The 18,100-nt window shown below is 40.3% G+C and overlaps 1 protein-coding gene across 1 annotated transcript in view; it reads right to left on the bottom strand.

The window, feature by feature from the left end:
• LOC120570318 (plakophilin-4-like) overlaps nt 1–18,100 on the bottom strand; it is an 82,773-nt gene that overhangs the window by 63,904 nt on the left and 769 nt on the right. Inside the window, 1 exon segment of the mRNA XM_039818606.1 lies at nt 2,332–2,465. Within this exon segment, the coding sequence (XP_039674540.1) occupies nt 2,332–2,465 (134 nt within the window).

Below are 18,100 nucleotides of genomic sequence, written 5' to 3'. Positions count from 1 at the left end.
CTGCCAGAGCTCTTCAGTGTAATAAAAATATAATATCATAACAGTAAAAAAACTATAAAACTACACAATCTATATGCTGCAAAATGTATTTTGCTATAGGATTCTCATATGGAACTACCCACCCACCCGTTTTTTAAATATTCCAATAAATACCGAAGACATCTTGGATTTTTGGAATAATAAAAAACAATGTTACCACTTCATAATAAACACCATTAATAAATGGTAAATTGATAGTTAAGTAAAACACAGTGACAAGACACACAAGGACGTTGTGGTTGCTGAATCGACAAAAGCCTCCCACTGCCTCAGTTACACTTAAGATTAAACAGATAAAAAAAAACTAGGTCTTAGATAATCCTCGAAAGAACCCCTTAGGTTAAATTAAATTGTAATAAGATAATAAATACTGAAGAGGGGACATTTGTAAAGTTAATTTTTAATTTACAATACAGTTTTAGGTTTTTCTAATTGAGTCAGGCTTGGCATGTGTGGTTCTTCAAAGCAGGTTTTGCAGTGCAGCGAGAAAAACATGACATTTAAACACTCAAATGGGGTCTGCAATGAACCATTAAGGATGTGTCATCCCGATGGTGGATCAGCGCTATTTAAGAGGCACAGAGCAAAGGCAGGACTCTGATAACCAGCAACTGCAGCATTACAGACAAAAAAAGGGTAAGAGGGAAGACATAAGTCCGAGCAAATATACACACACGGGGAATGCAATCACAATATGTTGGTGAATCTGTCCTTGTTTGGGCATCTCGGCAAAGCCAGTGCAGCTGTAAAAACAGCAGTGACAGAAAAAGAAGTTTGGAAAGAGAGACCAATATAAATGAAGGAAGACAAGGAGTGAAAAAGACAAGTGAAGGGGAGGGAAATCAGTCAATGGAAAGGCAGAAAAAAAGGACAAATAAAACAAAAGATAGTAAAGCCATAGAGTAAAAACTTACCAAACACCCAGTCATGCTAAGCCCCAGCCCTAACCGCGACCACAGCTACAGCACAGCTGACTTGCATGTTTACATCGACAGCGGGATCCCTCGAAGGTCTGCCTCTCAACAATCACAGGAAAACCTCACGCGAAAGCACAGAGGGGAAAAAACACACTCACACGAGCCTAGTCTCCTGACTAGCCTGACCTCCATCTTTTCACTCTCACTCACCCTCTGATTTGCCTCTTCAACTCTGTTAAATACTGAGGAGAACGATCATTTTACAGTCTCGACTCTTTAGCAAGAATTCCCCCAGAGGCATTTCTTCAGCCAGTCACTCTAAAAGCCACGGCTCAGGCAGGCTACTTGCTCTTCCTGCCTGCCTGCACGGATATCTGCTCTAACCGGACGAGCCACTGAGGAATACTCTAGGGAAGGAAGTGACATCGACAGGTGCTCCCTCCTTTCTTCCTTCCTTCCTCATGTAAACACTACCCACTTTCTTGCAGCAGGCCTAAATAGGACATCCGTGGGATGTTTGAAATGAATTAAATGTGTTTGCTGCTATTTATTATCAAACTGTAGCTCAACTATAAGGTATTGAAAAAATAGGTGTGCAAGATTTCACATAGGGGAATTAACATAATTAATTATTAATTAATGAATCATTAACAAACTCTCTTTAACCTAGTTTGCCCTGTGCTGGATTCCCAATATGGAGGGCTGGAGCAAAACCAGAGAGGAAAGGAGAGTGTGCATTTGTGTGTGTGTGTGTGTGTGTGTGTGTGTGTGTGTGTGTGTGTGTGTGTGTGTGTGTGTGTGTGTGTGTGTGTGTGTGTGTGTGTGTGTGTGTGTGTGTGTGTAACAGAAGGCAGTGTGGATGAATCACAGAGAGAGAGGCAGAGATGGAGTGAGTCAGGGGGCATGTCCCCGCTAAGGCTCACAAACCCAGCTAGAGATGATCTTCCTGGTTGTCCATTGATGCAAGTCAGGCCATGACTGAAGGCAATAAACAGCCAAAAGCACCTAGTCATTCCACCTCAAGATAAAAACAAAGTAAAGCAAACAAAGTCCACTCCAACCACAGTTCTGCTTTAAACAAAAATCTTTCCATCATCCCACACGCAGCGAGATGACAACTTTCTACTTTGGACTCTGTGCCACAGAGGTAAGTTGTATGATTACAGTGACAACAGGGTGTGAGATACAACTGCACAGTAAACAAATGTCCACATACATCGCCCAGTGGATTTCTTCTTAGTACAATGTGTGAGTCACCAGACAATTTAGCGTTCACTATGTCACTGTACATAAATGGTTCATAAAAGCTTTACCGTGCCGTAATATTACAGATGGAACATGAATCAACGCGGTATGAACAGAAGCAACACGCTACCTGTTCTTTGACGGACGCCAGGATGTTGTTGGCGGTGTTGTCGGCATCCATGTTGCGGCGAGTTGAACTGTCGCGGATGGTCAGCAGAAGCCCCTCCTCCGTCACTGGGCTCTGCTCAGGAGCTGGCATTCTTCCTGTGTGGACACACACACACACACACACACACACACACACACACACACACACACACACACACACACACACACACACACACACACACACACACACACACACACACACACACACACACACACACACACACACACACACACACACACACACACACACACACACACAAAAACAATCTGGTCACCACAGGCGCTCTTCTGAAAACAACACAATCTTGTCCACACATACCAGACTGTGTGAATGCGTGTGCAAACACACTCCACTCATAAATACACACTTGAGTTAACCACTCCCTGATACACACAAGCGAGTGATGCTGAGAAGTGACTATCAATGGTTACACGCCACCACCAGCAATACACACAAACACACACCCACATATGCCATATGGCCCAAAGAGAAAAAGACTGTCAATGTTTCACGTCTGTGACAGTGCAAATCAATGCCATATGGCCTTGAGACACCACACAAGTTAAATGATGATCTGTGTATGTAATACAGTCACATAAAAAAAAAAATACAACACAAACAGAAGGACGGCCAGCGACTCTAGTAAAGCCACAAAACAATGTAAATTAAAATCCAAGCAATGCAAAAGCGGCCCTTAAATACCAAGCATGTGCGCGCTAAGGGTGTTGAAATGAATCATCGCATCGATGCACTGCGTACGGATTTCGACGATTCTGCATCAATGGAGTGACAGACCATAATCAATTATGGCCTACTGAAGTTGTTTTTCCGGTGGCTGCTTTTTTGTTTTTGCCTTTTGTCTGTTGTCTGCTGTGTTTAGACTCCACTACATTCAGAAAGTGTCTTTTTTTCCAGAGCAGATGCCAAAAAGGGGAGTTCATATATCTGACTTGACTGCTTGAATTTGTTGATGAAAACCTTGTGTAGCAATTTGTGATCGGGCCGCATTTTCCTGTCCGAGCCCAGCCCGCGAGCCTGACAGGCATTTAAGATATATTTCCCTCATACTAATGACACATGTATGTTTGTTTGTGTGGAAAGCCCGCTTTTATTAACTGTAGGGCATTCGGAAATGTCAACAGATGAGCGCATCAGCACACACGGGGCAACAAGCGCACGTTAATAAGCTGTTTTAAATTTAAAATGTTCAATGCCCTATCGCGCTGATGTGACCAAGCCCGACCTGAACCCGAACATCATTTCTAAATATCTGTCCGAACCCGGCCTGGCCCTGCCCGGTACCCGCCGGGTCCCGACAGGCTCAGTTATCCATCCTCTAGTGTGCACACAGGTGAATACTATTATGCATTTGATTTTTTTTGCAGCGATTTTCAACAATCAATTCCTTTCCCTAGAATTTATATTTTTTTATTTAATTTATTTTTTACCAATGATTCACCTAGATATTTTCTGTTCATACGGTACTGCTGACGGCGACTATCATATCCATTCCAGCAGAACAGACTGAAAGCAGAAAATGCAGAAATCTTCATTACAAATAAAATAAATGTCAGACTGACTGACTGGCTGACATGTGATGTGCATTCTTCTTAGAAAACAATTCGTTTTTAGAAATGTCTCATGATAAATGTATTGTCTCTAGAAGAGAAGTTTTTGTTATAGAACAAAAAAAAGAAGAAAAAAAAAAAATACAAATAAATCGCAGTACTCAATACTATTGAATCGCAATACTTCTAGAATCGCATATCGTCCCAGCCTGTTATGCATGTTTGTGTGTAAGATGCAGTGGAGAGGTTTAAAAAGATGAGCGAGGCCAGGCCTTTGGAAAAAAAATAGAAACAAAAAACAAGTCAGCAGCCCGACGGAAGACATAAGGTGTTCCTGTCTCCTTCGCTCTCTCTGGCCTCTTGTCTGGGATTAAAATGAGAACGAATAGTTATGGTCTCATTATATCTGTTGACAGGAAGAGTGTCAAGGGAACACTGCTCAAGGTGGATCCATATTTACTAGAAGGAGACTGTTGAGCCAGACAGGGCAGCTAAAGGCTGCAATGGCTGCCTCATACCTCAGAGCTGCAGCAGTAGACAAAAGCAAGAGGTCTGATAACACAGGAGGTATGTGACTTTAGGGAAACAGGGATTTTACTATCACTTTTACAGTCTTAGAGATCCACTGCCACTGTCATCTCCAAGATACAAACATAAAGACAAATTCCACCCCTTGGTTTCTACACATACAGTATATATTTGTCTATATATGTATTTTACTAAACCACACAGAATACAGCCAAGGTGATACATGTTGTGGTGAGACGCAGTCTTTATATGACGCTAATGTGTAGAGGAATATTAACTGCTGAAACCACCATGAAATAACCATATGGTAATTAACAAAATAGCCCTGCTGCAAAGAACTGAACTCTCCCTCCATTATTATTATTAAATAGTAATCCTAGTCCATAATGGCAGCCTCAGGGTGACTGGAAGAATTAATATACAGCTTTACTGATTGAGTCAATTTTGTGCCGACATCAATTCAAAGGGTTAAAGGGTAATTTGCTTTCATGTAAGCACATGAACACACACACACACACACACACACACACACACACACACACACACACACACACACACACACACACACACACACACACACACACACACACACACACACACACACACACACACACACACACACACACACACACACACACACACACACACACACACACACACACACACACACACACACACACACACACACACACACACACACACATTTAGCGCAGGCTGACAGCCAGTTTGTGTGAGCTGGCTGGGTTGTTTACAGTGAGAACATAAAAGTTTTTGGCCAGGGATGAGGCATTGGGGCTTAAGTACGTGGGAGGTCCCCCAGACATTAGGGCGAAATGTGACCCTGAGGTATTCTGGGAGTCTGTCACCAAGGCAGCGTGAGCATTTCAAGGTGTCTGAGCTGAACCGGGGCATATGCCAGCCCTGGTGTTAAATGACAGATACAGTTTTACTAGTCCTAAGTATGTTAGTCCACACAGGATATTCCATGTGTTCCCCTGTCAGTCTTCCAAATACCTATCCTGCTCATTCATAGTGTTGCAACACACCGCCCTGACTCCCTCCCACCCGCAGCCTTTGAATCAAGGACATGGCTCTTGATTCCCAGAAAAACGCAGCGACAGGAAACGGGGAAAAAAGCTGTTTGAATTTCACAGAACTCCTCCTCTCTGACTTCTGCACAAACACAGAGAACAACACAGACAGGACTGACTGAGTGCACATTTTAAGCTACAGAAGTTGCCAACCCGGTCGAGGTGGACAAAAATCATTTCTGCTTTCTCTTTCAGTATCTTCTCAAAGAGACTAACAACAAAAAAGAGGTGTGCAGCTATGAAAACTGGTCACTGTAATTGTCATGTAAATCACCGGAGATTAAGTATAATATAGGCCTTAACACGCTTAACCTTTCTGTAACCCTTCACCTGACCAAAATCTGTGAATATAATCGGTCCTAATGAATATTTCTCAGCAGTCTAAACTTGACTGTAGGAAAGTGCACATTAAGCAGACTGTAGGAAATAGAACCACAAAAAAAAAAAACATACAAAAAAGGAAAAAAACTCCTTTTAAAAGGCACCGTTAAGCAAATGTATCCGAGCCTACCTCTGAAATTCACCATTATATCTGGTCCACAATGATTTCACTCTGCTTAGCTCAGGGTTCTCAGCAGCTCTGAGATGGGGGTGAAGACAACGATGCCGCTGCAGCACACGAGTGACTGGTTCTTCAACATTTCTCTTTGTGTTTCCCTCCAAATGCTGAGGGGGGAAATAACCTTGGGGAACTGCTACGTGGTTATAAACACTGGTATGTCAAGCCATTAGACAGTTTGAAGAGCCAGCACAAGACTGAGAACAAGGTTCAAAGCCAAATTTGCCAAATGTTTTAAGGATGTCATTAGGTTAATGCCTAAGGACAGTATTGCGTAGTTCCCACAGAGTAAGGAGAACCTCATTCTGGTCTAAACAAGGAGGTGAAACCACTGTCTCATTATTAGCATTATTATTTCCCTTGACTAAGCAGAAAAAAAAAAGTCTTCATGACAACATCTTTGAGCATAGCTAGCTAATGACAAAACACAGCTGATTATTTTAAACAATATATCTTTCAGTGACAGATTTATCCAACTATTCAACATGCAATAATAAGAATCTCTTTAACCAGACAGACAGTCTTTCTAGTCAAATCCACATCTCCCCTTTAAAGTATCGTAATCCTCAATGCATCCATGTCTGCCAAGAAAAGTCTTAGCCTGACTCCACCCTGACTCGTCAGATCATGTGATCTGATCTACTGAACTCAGAATCCAGCCACTCCTCAGAGCTTCTTACACAATCCCTCTTCCTGTGATTCTCCGTCTTCCAGATTTAATGCAGTTTATGGTTCAATGAAGGAAATGGAAGATATAGTGCAACATGTTTCAAAATCTGACCAATTCTGTTAAAATATCAAATCTTAATAAAAAAGCATGTTTCTGAAGGGTTGCTTAAGACAGATCTACTGTCCCAGATTCAAATACTGCCTTGTTGCATCAATTTCATATACAGGCAAGAATTTATCAGTTCTCTGATCCTTCTGAAAGCCACCTGTGCCTTGTGTCACCTTCCCCAAGGAGCACTGCAGCAGCAAATATAACATTGGCCGTCACACAGGCTACGTTTACATGCACACGGGAAACCAGGTTACTGGGAGAAATCAGGTTAAAGCAACAAACCAGAGAACAAGTTTACATGCACCATAATAACATGATTATTGTAACTACTGTGTTTAAATGCAGCAGGTCAGTAAGCGCATTTCTCCAAGGGTATATTTTGAGCCAAGACTGCATATTTAAGTGTATCAGTGATTTCTCATTCTGAACACTGAAGAATTGTTTTCTTTTCTGGTCAGAGCATTTGGATTGATGGTGCGATGAGAGGTTGGGCTCTGAAGTGGGAGAGTACACTTTCCTCGACTGTGTTCACGCATCTGAATTTTACAAATATCCTGCACTTAAACGGATAAAACCAACTTATTTATTTCAAGTCTTTTTGAACTCAAGGACGCAACAATATAACCTTTTCATGCCGCTACACTGCTGTCACATTGATACTACCCGTCTGTCAGTCAGCAGGGAGGGAGATCTGTCTTCAGGAGGCTGAGTGACACAAGGTCACAGACATTCAACACAGACAAATGGAGATGAGCTGAGACATTATTATAAACTAGCCTGAATTTCAATTGCAGGGAGTCTTTGAGAAGCAGCAGTTCATATGCTGATTGCTCTGACTGGCTGAGCTAAAAGGGCCTGGGAAATCTACAGCTCAAACTGAGCTGAGAGCTGCTTATATACTGCTCCTCTTTTTGGTGACAAAAGATGTGATAACAGTTAATTACCATCTTCTTAAAAGGTGCTCTAAGTGATGTTGGGTGACATCACTTATTGTGGACGTTTGAAGTATTGTCAAACAAAACTGAGGCTAGCTCGCCCCTCCCTCCTCCTCACACTGTCCCCTCCCCCTCCCTTCCGCGCACTAACCCCCCAACCCCCACCCCCAAATCCAGTTATTGGCTGGAATACTGTTTGTTATGGTTCGTTGTGCAGGTTGGCACTGTTTGTTTTGGTTTGTGGAGCCTGGGCTGTCTACAGAGACCACATTTTTGTACAGTGTGTTCAGGGGACAGCCAGCTAGCGGATAGTGAGGAGAGGTTTGCTGTATGTGACAAAAAATGTTGTAGCCTAAAAAATGCGTGACACCGCTTAGAGCACCTTTAAAACTTGTTTTGAGTTCTACATACAGAACCAAACATGGCAATCTATGAAGTGAAATCACAACAGTACCTACAGTACGTTGTGTACATTGAGCTAATAAATATTTTACAGTGTATCAAGCATTCCATTAAACCTCTGCTTCCAGCATATGCACTGGAAATAAACATGAAGTGGTCAAACAAAGTGCATGCTTTACAGTATATCTAAGATGGATTGAGGAGGGCAACCATGATGCACAGAGGGCTGACATTGTGCAGGTATTAATCCAAACACCAAATTTGACTAATTCACTGATTAACACAACTCCAACCTGTGCAGGAGGAGCTGATCAGTGGAACAATCTGGTGTATTTTTTAAATGAAAACCCACATGCTCAGGCCTCTGTGGCACATGATTGCCCCATGGCAGCTTATCTACAGTGACATGGCAGCGTTATGTAGCATGTGAAAGCTTTGTGGGGAGAAATACAGTCCCATTACTAATCTCTCAGCAGCTACAACATGCAACATCCCCAAAGACCCACAATGCTTAATTGCTTCGTTCGCAAAGTGTATTGACTTTCTCCGATGAAACAAAAATTTGTGGTCCAGTATAAATTATCAAAATTCACTAAAATGAACAATAACATTTTCAAGCCACAATTATAATCATAGAATATAATCGATAAAATATAAGACCTAACACTCAACTCACACTGAAACTCATTGAAGACTGGGTACTAGATCCTTAATGTGGATAATAATATATAATGGTAATTTGAAGAGCAACAGGAGTGCTGTCCAAATTATATATTATTAGCTACAATAAATCCCCAGAATGAAGACAGAGGTAGAAAAACACTGCTCAAACAGCATTCACAACAGCAGCATTATGATTTTACAGCAAGTCACTCAATTCTGAAACAATATTTGAAATCCCTTACAGCACACACTATTAGGCTAAACATGTCAGGAAGTGTCAACTGAAGCCCTGACAAAGTAACTGCTCTGAGCTCATTTGAAAATGTGGGTAACACAAATATACCAATGGTACTGCACATACTGCATGCCACTGATCAACCTTAACCTCAGACAGTACAGTCTCAGTAGGTGCCACATGTGGAAAATTCTTTGAGGATGACAAATTCTTTGTAAGCGCTCAATGGACTTGCCAGCAACAAAACACAAAAAAAGTTATTATTAGATCCCTGGATGTTTCACTTTTTGTTGCTCTCAACAGCTGAAAATGCTTTGCTCATATCGACACACCCAACAGTAAAGAAATGTCTCCTTTTCAGAGCAGAAAATGTCTCACACACACAATCAATCTATCAATCATTACCTTGAATAAGCTACACAGAATGATGTAGCCTCCTTTAAATAGACCCATACCTGTCCTTCTGTTGATATAGGGTTAAACGCGATGAGAAGTACGAGGCTATATGGAGTGGAGAGACAACAGTCTGGCAGGATCTCCTCCACTTTCTCTCCAAAGCAGACATGCAAAAACATCATACAGAAGCTGCACCCATGCCTACCTCACACCTTGACCTCACCCCGACAAATGTTGCAATAACCGGAGGCCTATCTAAACATGTGTATCCACAGGGCAAGGCTTGCCTCTGAGTAACGGCAGGAAACAGTAATTTTACAATCTATTCAACACGCAAATACACAAATACTAATGTCACAAGCTGCATGCACACTCCCTGAGCTGCACTTTATCTTGCGAGATAGGTTTACTCAACAAGGACATGGGGAAGATGGCTGCAGACCAAATAATCCATGTTTCCACAGTGCAGCAGTAAAACACAAGGCAAACTTTCTGGGAACAACTTCCTAAAGTTTCCTCATAACAATACCTCAACTAATGGGGAGCAGAGTGGCTCGACTGAAGTCCCATCAGCTGTTTTCAACATGTCACCACCAGTAATATGTTGTGACAGAAGAGGACATAAATTATTCTGATTGCATGTAAAACCCTTAAATAGAATCAGAGTTTGTGCTAGACAGACGTGCTTCATCCTGTCACACATTGTTAGACGGATACGTTTAACACCCTAATGCCTTTCTGCATACAATTACAATGCAAACACAACAGCAACAATGATTCCCAAGAAGGAATTACAGCAAGCACAATGCTCTGTACATCTCTAGAGAAGTCAATGCAATAAGCTCATTCCTTGTGTAGCGGATGTGGCACAAGACAAATGTAACAGGAGATTTTATGCACTAAGCTAATTGACAAAGTTGCAGAAAAGAATTTGATCATGGGGGACGTTTATTATTCAACCTCATTTAACAGTTCAGCTAAAAATGTGTTTAATCAATGCTGCGGTTTTAGCAACCCTATGCACTCCATTTGCTGTGTCAAACATTTTCCCACTGCTGAGCATATCAGATGGTCATCAAATGATCGTGTTAAGATTTTATGTATCACAGAAATACCAAGATCATCCAAACGAAAGGAAAAGGAAAATTAGCATTACACATGCTGTGCTATTGGTAGTGTCCTGGCTCTCACAATGTAAGGTGTCTAACGGAGCTGACTCAGCACCTTCTATTTAGACTGATTACAGCATGATCAATCACAAAGCTATGAATTGTATAAATTTTGCTTAGCTGACTGCTTCTTCATAAAAAGGGCAATTTTGTAGAATGATGGCTTTTACATTTCATGTCATACGTACACCTCAGATCTCGCTCTGACATATTAATGAACCACTTCATGTGTGACTGTGAAAAAAAAAAAGATTATTAATAGGCTATATATGACTACCTATCCATTTCATGTTTTGTTCACGTCTAGTTGTTGTCTCGAGTTGGCAGGGTCCTCAACTATGTCTTTCACCCACTAAAATAGTGATCCAGGTTTTTATCAGATGTTTTTCATATGGCTTATATATGACTCCAGACATTAGTGGACATATTTCAGCTACACAACTGTATTTCAGCATGTTAAAGTGTGGCTGAATCTTAAGGATTCCTTAGTGACAGAGTATCCCCATACCTGCATCACAATAATAGACCAAAGGGGAAAACCAACATGGGGGATGATACAGAGATTCTGCCCAGGCTTGTCTTTAAACTAGAGGCTCATTTGGGATTTCAGATCTAAAAGGTTGAAATTAAGGCCACAGGACTAGCTCTTTGTAAATTCTACATCCAACATTTGGTTATATATTGATATACCATTACAAGGTAAACACTGATAGAAAGGAGAACATCTGTCAATAGTCATCCCTGTAAGGTGTGTTGTGATTTCTCCGACAACCATGAGCTTATACGTGGCCGGGTTGGCTCCGTGGTAGAGCAGGCGCACATATACTGAGAGGTTTATGCCTCGAAGCAGAGGTCCAGGGTTCGAATCCGACCTGTGACAATTTCCTGCATGTCATTCCCCTCTCTCACCTACCTGTCCTGTCAAATTTTTTTTTTTAAAGTCAGAAAAGCCCAAAAAAATACATTATACATAAAACTCTGAAGACTTACTGAAAGAACAAATAAACGCACTACCCTAAATATATGATATTGATCATCATTAAAAGTATCAATTAACTGGTCATCAGAAATTCAATCACAATGACAACAATACATATTGAATCCCAATTAGACCCCTGTCTTAACAAGTTGCTTTAAGACACCACCAACCTAACAAGCCCTCTATCGTCACTGTCAGAGCGCTGCCTGCAGTATGAGTAAAAAGCCAAAGCAGCAATCGCTTTGGCTGCTCTACTTGCGCAAAAACAATATATAAAAAGTGATTGACATCAACAGATTGACAATCTAAAATGAACTTTGGGAACCAAACATGACAATCTAGGCAAGATTCTTATGCTCAGTGGAAATCATGATAGGTTTTCTGCTTTAGGCTTATATATATTAGGTTTTATATTGACAACTATTCCTCTTTTCATTCTAGTTGACAAGCTTCATGCTCTACATCTGTACAAATACGCTTGAGTCTTAAAGCTTTGCTAAAACATTGATCGGAGTATTGAACAGGCTCTTCCACAGAACAAGAATAGAATATTGAGATTGAGAGATTAAATTGAAACTCTGCAATGACACTGACTTGTGAACTTGGAAAAAACAAAACAAGAAAGGAACTCCGTTCCTGTGAAGTATTATGAAACCAACTTAGAGAATGAGATGGATAAACAGAGGCCTGACCATGCAGAGGCCTAACCACGTACCTGCCTGCTCAATGCGTCGTCAACATGTTATGGGGCTAATATGCACAGTTTCAAGGCCTATAAAGCCTCAATCAATCAATCAATCAATCAATCAATCAATCATATAGCATCTTGTGCAGTTTAAAGTGCTTCACAGATGACTGACAAGCACATAAGACAAAAAGTTTAGACCCTAAAACCATAAAAAATACCAAAAGAATTTAACAATTAGAAAGCAATGCACGTGAGACAATAAAAATGAAAAGGCAATAAAATAGATTTAAGAGCTATAATAAGAGTGATTGTAGTAAAACAGAGTGAAATAAAAACTAGATTCAAAAACTAGCTACATAAAAAGAAAAACAAGAATTAAAAGATGACAATAAAATAGATTAAAAAAGTCAACTAACATCAATTTAACAATAACATTTGCCTTCATCTGAAAATGAAGCCAAAATAAAAGAAAATTGTAAATAAATAATGGAAGAATAGATTTGTTCTGTCCACTGATTGCTTTTTCAATTAACCTGTGGTGGGTGGTTATATAGTATGTGAGAAAAAAAAAAAAACAACTGCAACTTTTAGGGGCATTGCAAACTATTATTTCCAGTGCACAATCAAAAGCTAACATGCTACTGTACCAGTTATTAAAGTTAATGCCAACCATAGCTGATAACAGAACTAACATCGAGCTAAGACTTAGGTTGAACATTTCAGTGACTATTGCCTACTCCATTTAACAGAGTGCTTGAGTAAAGTTGGGCAAAATGACTGTTACTTTGTGTTAAAGAAGAAAGTAATCCACACTTATCACAGGATTTTTAACAATAAAATAACCTGCATTCAAATTGAAAGGGAAAAGAATAATACCTTCAAGATCAAAACATACCAGGATAAAACAACTGAACCCCCAAATAACTAAAATAACTGAAATAAGTGAAATGTGTAAAAATCAATTCCTGTACCTAACCATCAGGACACTGACATGCATTGAACCATGATGCAGAAGGACTGAAGGAATGTAGTTACTAAAGTAAATGTCAGGTCAGCCAACCAGCACCAGTTGGCCTTTTAAAACAAAGACCTAGTTCAGGTGAGTATACACTGTATTGGATAGCCAAACTTTTAAAACTGATTGTCAAAAACAAAAATCCTGGGAGTCTTACACAGACAAAAAGGTGAATATCTCTAACTGCAATGTCACTGGGTACAGAAGGGAATGTAGGGTTTCTGTCAGATGGCAACACATGAATAATCTATCGAAGGGGAATTAATTGAAAAAATAAATCACACCCCACGTTGGTAAAATAAATGTACCTTTAGTTGTACTCTGTAATGATTGATGGAGGATGTGTATTAGTTTGCAGTTGTGCAGAGGTACACGTACACAGGTACGTTTAAAAAAAAAAAAAAAGATATTGTCTAGAATTTATATCCTTAGGATGCAATGGACTACAAGTGTGGGTTCCATCACGTTCATCATATAACAGAGATACTCCTTCAAATCTTATCATATATTCAATGAATGACATAACAATATGCTATTTCTTATCCCAGAAGCCACAAAATATGTGCACCTCTTTTACTATGTGTAAGTGATGTTTTTTCAGCGTTTCTGGGTTCATTTAGACTGCAGCAGGAAATCTTAAATGATGTGTGAGCACCTGGGAGTAGCCTAAATGTCCACCCCACAATAGGTGGGCTTTGGCATTGTTCAGGGTTACTGGTGCATGCAGAGGAGAGAGCACTTTGGATGCCAGGAAAACAGTTCTTCCTGAGACAAGCTGCTTTCCGACCAGAGGGATTTTTGCAGTTCCTAGAACATAACGCTCCTAGAACCCTTTTTTCTTGTGTTCCGACTGGACCAATTTGTGGATTATTAAGTTCCTCTGGCCACAGTTCCTGTAACTCTTTGAGCTCCTACTTCAGGGCAGGGTCTTTTCCCTTTTCCCTTTCCCGCATGTGGTGGTTAGATGGCTGTGAATATAATAACAAAAGGTTAGTTCCTATGGCCACTTGGCCAGTGTGAATGCAAATGGCAAACCGGTTTTGGGGGAGAGTAGTTAGTAGTACTGTTTAGAAGTGGACTGTTCCTATAACTACGTTCCTTTAACTACTTGGTCGGAAAGAGTAAGCCCTTTAACAGGTTGGATGGATTTGCAAGCTGGTAGAATTGAAGTCATAGTTTCTCTAACACATTAGACATTAGACAGTGCTGGTTATTCTAGGATATTTCTATGCTTCTTAGGGTAGATCTGCTAACTAAGCTTTTTTTCTAGAGAGTGAAGAAAACTTAAAGAGCAGTGTCTTGTTCGTTGAAGTTGTATCAATCTGAGCACCATTGCCTTAAGGCTACAGGTTTTTCAGCTTTGATTTTATCATATCGTTACTTTGACAAGCTTTGATATCACACAGCCCCGCCCACACCTGCCTCACAACTCCACAACCAAATGCAAAGCTTAGGATCTATAAAATGCCATTTTAAATGTCATGTGCCTTTCCAATGTCAACAACTCCTCTTCTCAGGAGTTAATATTACATTGTAGCAGACTTTTAAATGCCTTGACATTTAAGAAGTAAAGCTAATGCTTCCTAGCAGAGTTTTATGGAAGCAGGTGAGTCAGACTAGTCCTGCAGATTGTCTGTTTCTAGTTGTAGTCTGTGGACAGGCGTAAACCTCGTGGTCACTAGAGTGTAACCTGACATTGGGGAGATGCCTTTATCTTCAGACTAAATCCAGCCACCAAGTGCACTCACATACCACTCTGGGATGATACCTGATCCAACAAACAAGCTATTTGAGTTTAAAAAAAGTCTAAACCAAGAAGCACACATGCAGGCTACATTTAGGTTTGTGGCTTGCGCTGAAACAATACATCAATTAAGCAATTAGTCAATTGACCGAAAGTCACAATGAAAATAAATTGATTCACACTGGGATTTTTTTTTTAATTAAGGTGTGGAGTGCATAAAAAGCATCAAAATAGAGCTTGTTTATTAATAAAAGTGACCGATAAATATGATTAATGTTTGTTTATTAACTGGCACTTGGCCTCCTGTCATTTTGCAAAAGTGGCCCCCGGGCATAGCAAGTTGAGGATCCCTGCTGTACATGCTACGGTAGTGTTTTCAGGTGTGCTCATTTATTATGTCCTGCACGCCACTGCGATGGTCTCCTGTACCACTCCTCCTTTTACCATCAGTAAAGAGACGCTTCAGCTGTGGTGATAATGTGAGTAGCAGTTTGAAATATTTATCAAGGTATTATGTGCCCTGTTGAAGCAATTCTGTAGCCACATAGATGGGATTGTTTGAGCAATGAGCTTGCAGGAAGACTCTAGTAGTAAGACCGCATGTGGAGCAACAACAGTGGAAAAGCTCTGTCCCTTTGCTGCTACCGTCCACATAGCAGACACTGGCGAGAGGCAGCCTTTCAGACTCAGCATGTCGGGCCTATGGAGGGCTATTTTACTGGACAAAAATCTATTGTGCACCTAATCTCTAGAAGCGCTGACATGCTTTGTGTTCTGTATTATCTTTAGCTGTCCGGGATCCAACCAAAGCATTAAATCTGGGGCTCTTTCAGGAATCTATCTACATATCTAGTTAGATCAACAATCAGCCAGCAGCCGCACATGTCAAGGCTTATCCACACAAGCCATTGCCAGGCAACTCTCTCTGCAACTTTGGCAAGCGCAATATATTTTTTTGCAATTTATAATAGCCTCCATTTTGCACACCCAATGCACATCCAATCTGCACAATGTATTCATGCACTTTTAAAGGGCATACTTTTTTGTTTACTGTTAACTCTTATATTAGTACTAGTAAATTTGATTGTTTTGATGTTGATATTTGATTAATTCGCTGCACTATTCTTAGTTCAGTGTTTTTTCAGACATGTACTGCTGCTGTGATATGTGAAATTCTCTAAATAAAGTATCTCTCTCTATATATATTTTTCTATCTATCTAATTAGTTTGATTTTTACATATGATAACCACCACTAATTTAAGAGTGTGCTTTGCTGCAAATTCATGATTAAAAAGTAAACTTGGAATCCATTAATATGGTGTTTAATCTTCACAATATATTATAGATATTGAAAACATGTTTCATAGTAATAATTGGTATGCTCTCTGTTTTAAGTCTCCCGATTGATAGAACAGACAGATTTTTCGGAATGGAAATTCCCTACTCTACTGCATGTGGTTTGTTCTCAAGGGAGGCAGTAGAAAAAAACTCTTTTAGACCACACCATGCAAATGTGGGATGGAAAGAAGTTGCAGTATGTAGGGTGGGATTTGAAGAAAACTTGCTACTACTAACTAGTATTATCATCCCACTTTGGAACCACACAATAGTAGCTGAGACCCTCCCCCCCACACACAAAAAAAACAACACTACTAAAACACAAATCCACTTTTGAACAAATCTGAATAATTATGGAAACTCTCAAATTATCCAGTAAACGATTTCTAGTGTAACAGAAAAATGAACAGTAGAAATACTTTTTGACTGTAGCAGGTAAAATAAAAAAACCGTGTAGGCTAACAGGGGTGAGCGCTTAAGCCTTGATGTCGGAACAGCATTAGGGGGTGAAAAAAGTACAAGGAGGAGAGGCCTGCTAAACTGTTGTCAGTTCCGATTAAAAAGAACTCACCGTGAAGACTGGTTCAAACAATCACACCAACACACAAAAGGCCTTTTGCAACGGTTGTGTTTTTGTCTACTGGGGCACAATGTTGTTCTTTGTGCAAAAAAATATTTTTTCTTACATCTACTAGTACCCACATAACAAAATACAGAAAGTTTCACATACATCAATATCTTGTACAGCGAGAGTGATAAACAACTTGGAGTATGACAAATGAAACGGACAACAGGTTGGCTGAATGCTGCTAAAACCTCTCCTAGCTTGTGCCAAACACAGTGACACTGCTTAGAGTACACGCACAAACTACTAAAAGAACAGAAGGAGAATTGGACTCCTCAAACCAACGCCCCGCTGTTATTTCAATTCCACAGTAAACCACTCTCAATGGCTGTCAGCTGTGGAGCAGTGTGTGTCTTGTGTGGTAATGTGAATCACGAGGGGAGCAACCTAGCGATTCCTCTGCGCTGTGTATGTGTGCATCATGTGTGTGTGTGAAATTGACTGAGTGTGAGAGAAAGTCCACATATGATCTCATTTGCCATTTGCACTTCCAACTTGCACTATGGCAGTGAAATGCAGATAAACCTTTCCACACCTGCATGGCAACAGGGGAGACTGGAAGCACTGCTCCCAGCATCTTTCATGTGAAAGACCTAATATAGGGGTATGAGACTTGACCTTTCTTGAACAGCCATCATAACAAAATTAATAACTGCTTCATCAATACTTGAGAGTTTGTTTTCAGGTTTAGTCAGACAAACATGATAAAAAAGGCAAATGATCTATTCCCCTTGCAATAACATTTCTGACACAGATATTATAGTGACCAGACAAGTACTGGGTTAATAGAATATGAGTTGAAGACTTAGCAAAGGACTTTAGGTTGTATGTGAGGGATGTATACTATTGGGCATTTAATATCAGACCTACTTTTTAAGCCAAAGTGGGACATGGATGGTAATATATGTGCCTCTTCTCTTCTAAGGGTATAAATCCTGAGGGAGTTAAAAGACTACCTAGCTAATTCACCAGGCTAAAAGAATGACTATTTCTTTATTGAGCTTCCGGGGCAA

The sequence above is a fragment of the Perca fluviatilis genome, chromosome 12 (assembly GCF_010015445.1).
Source record: "Perca fluviatilis chromosome 12, GENO_Pfluv_1.0, whole genome shotgun sequence".
NCBI classification, from domain to species: Eukaryota; Metazoa; Chordata; class Actinopteri; order Perciformes; family Percidae; genus Perca; species Perca fluviatilis.
This window is presented reverse-complemented; position numbering and strand designations above follow the sequence as displayed.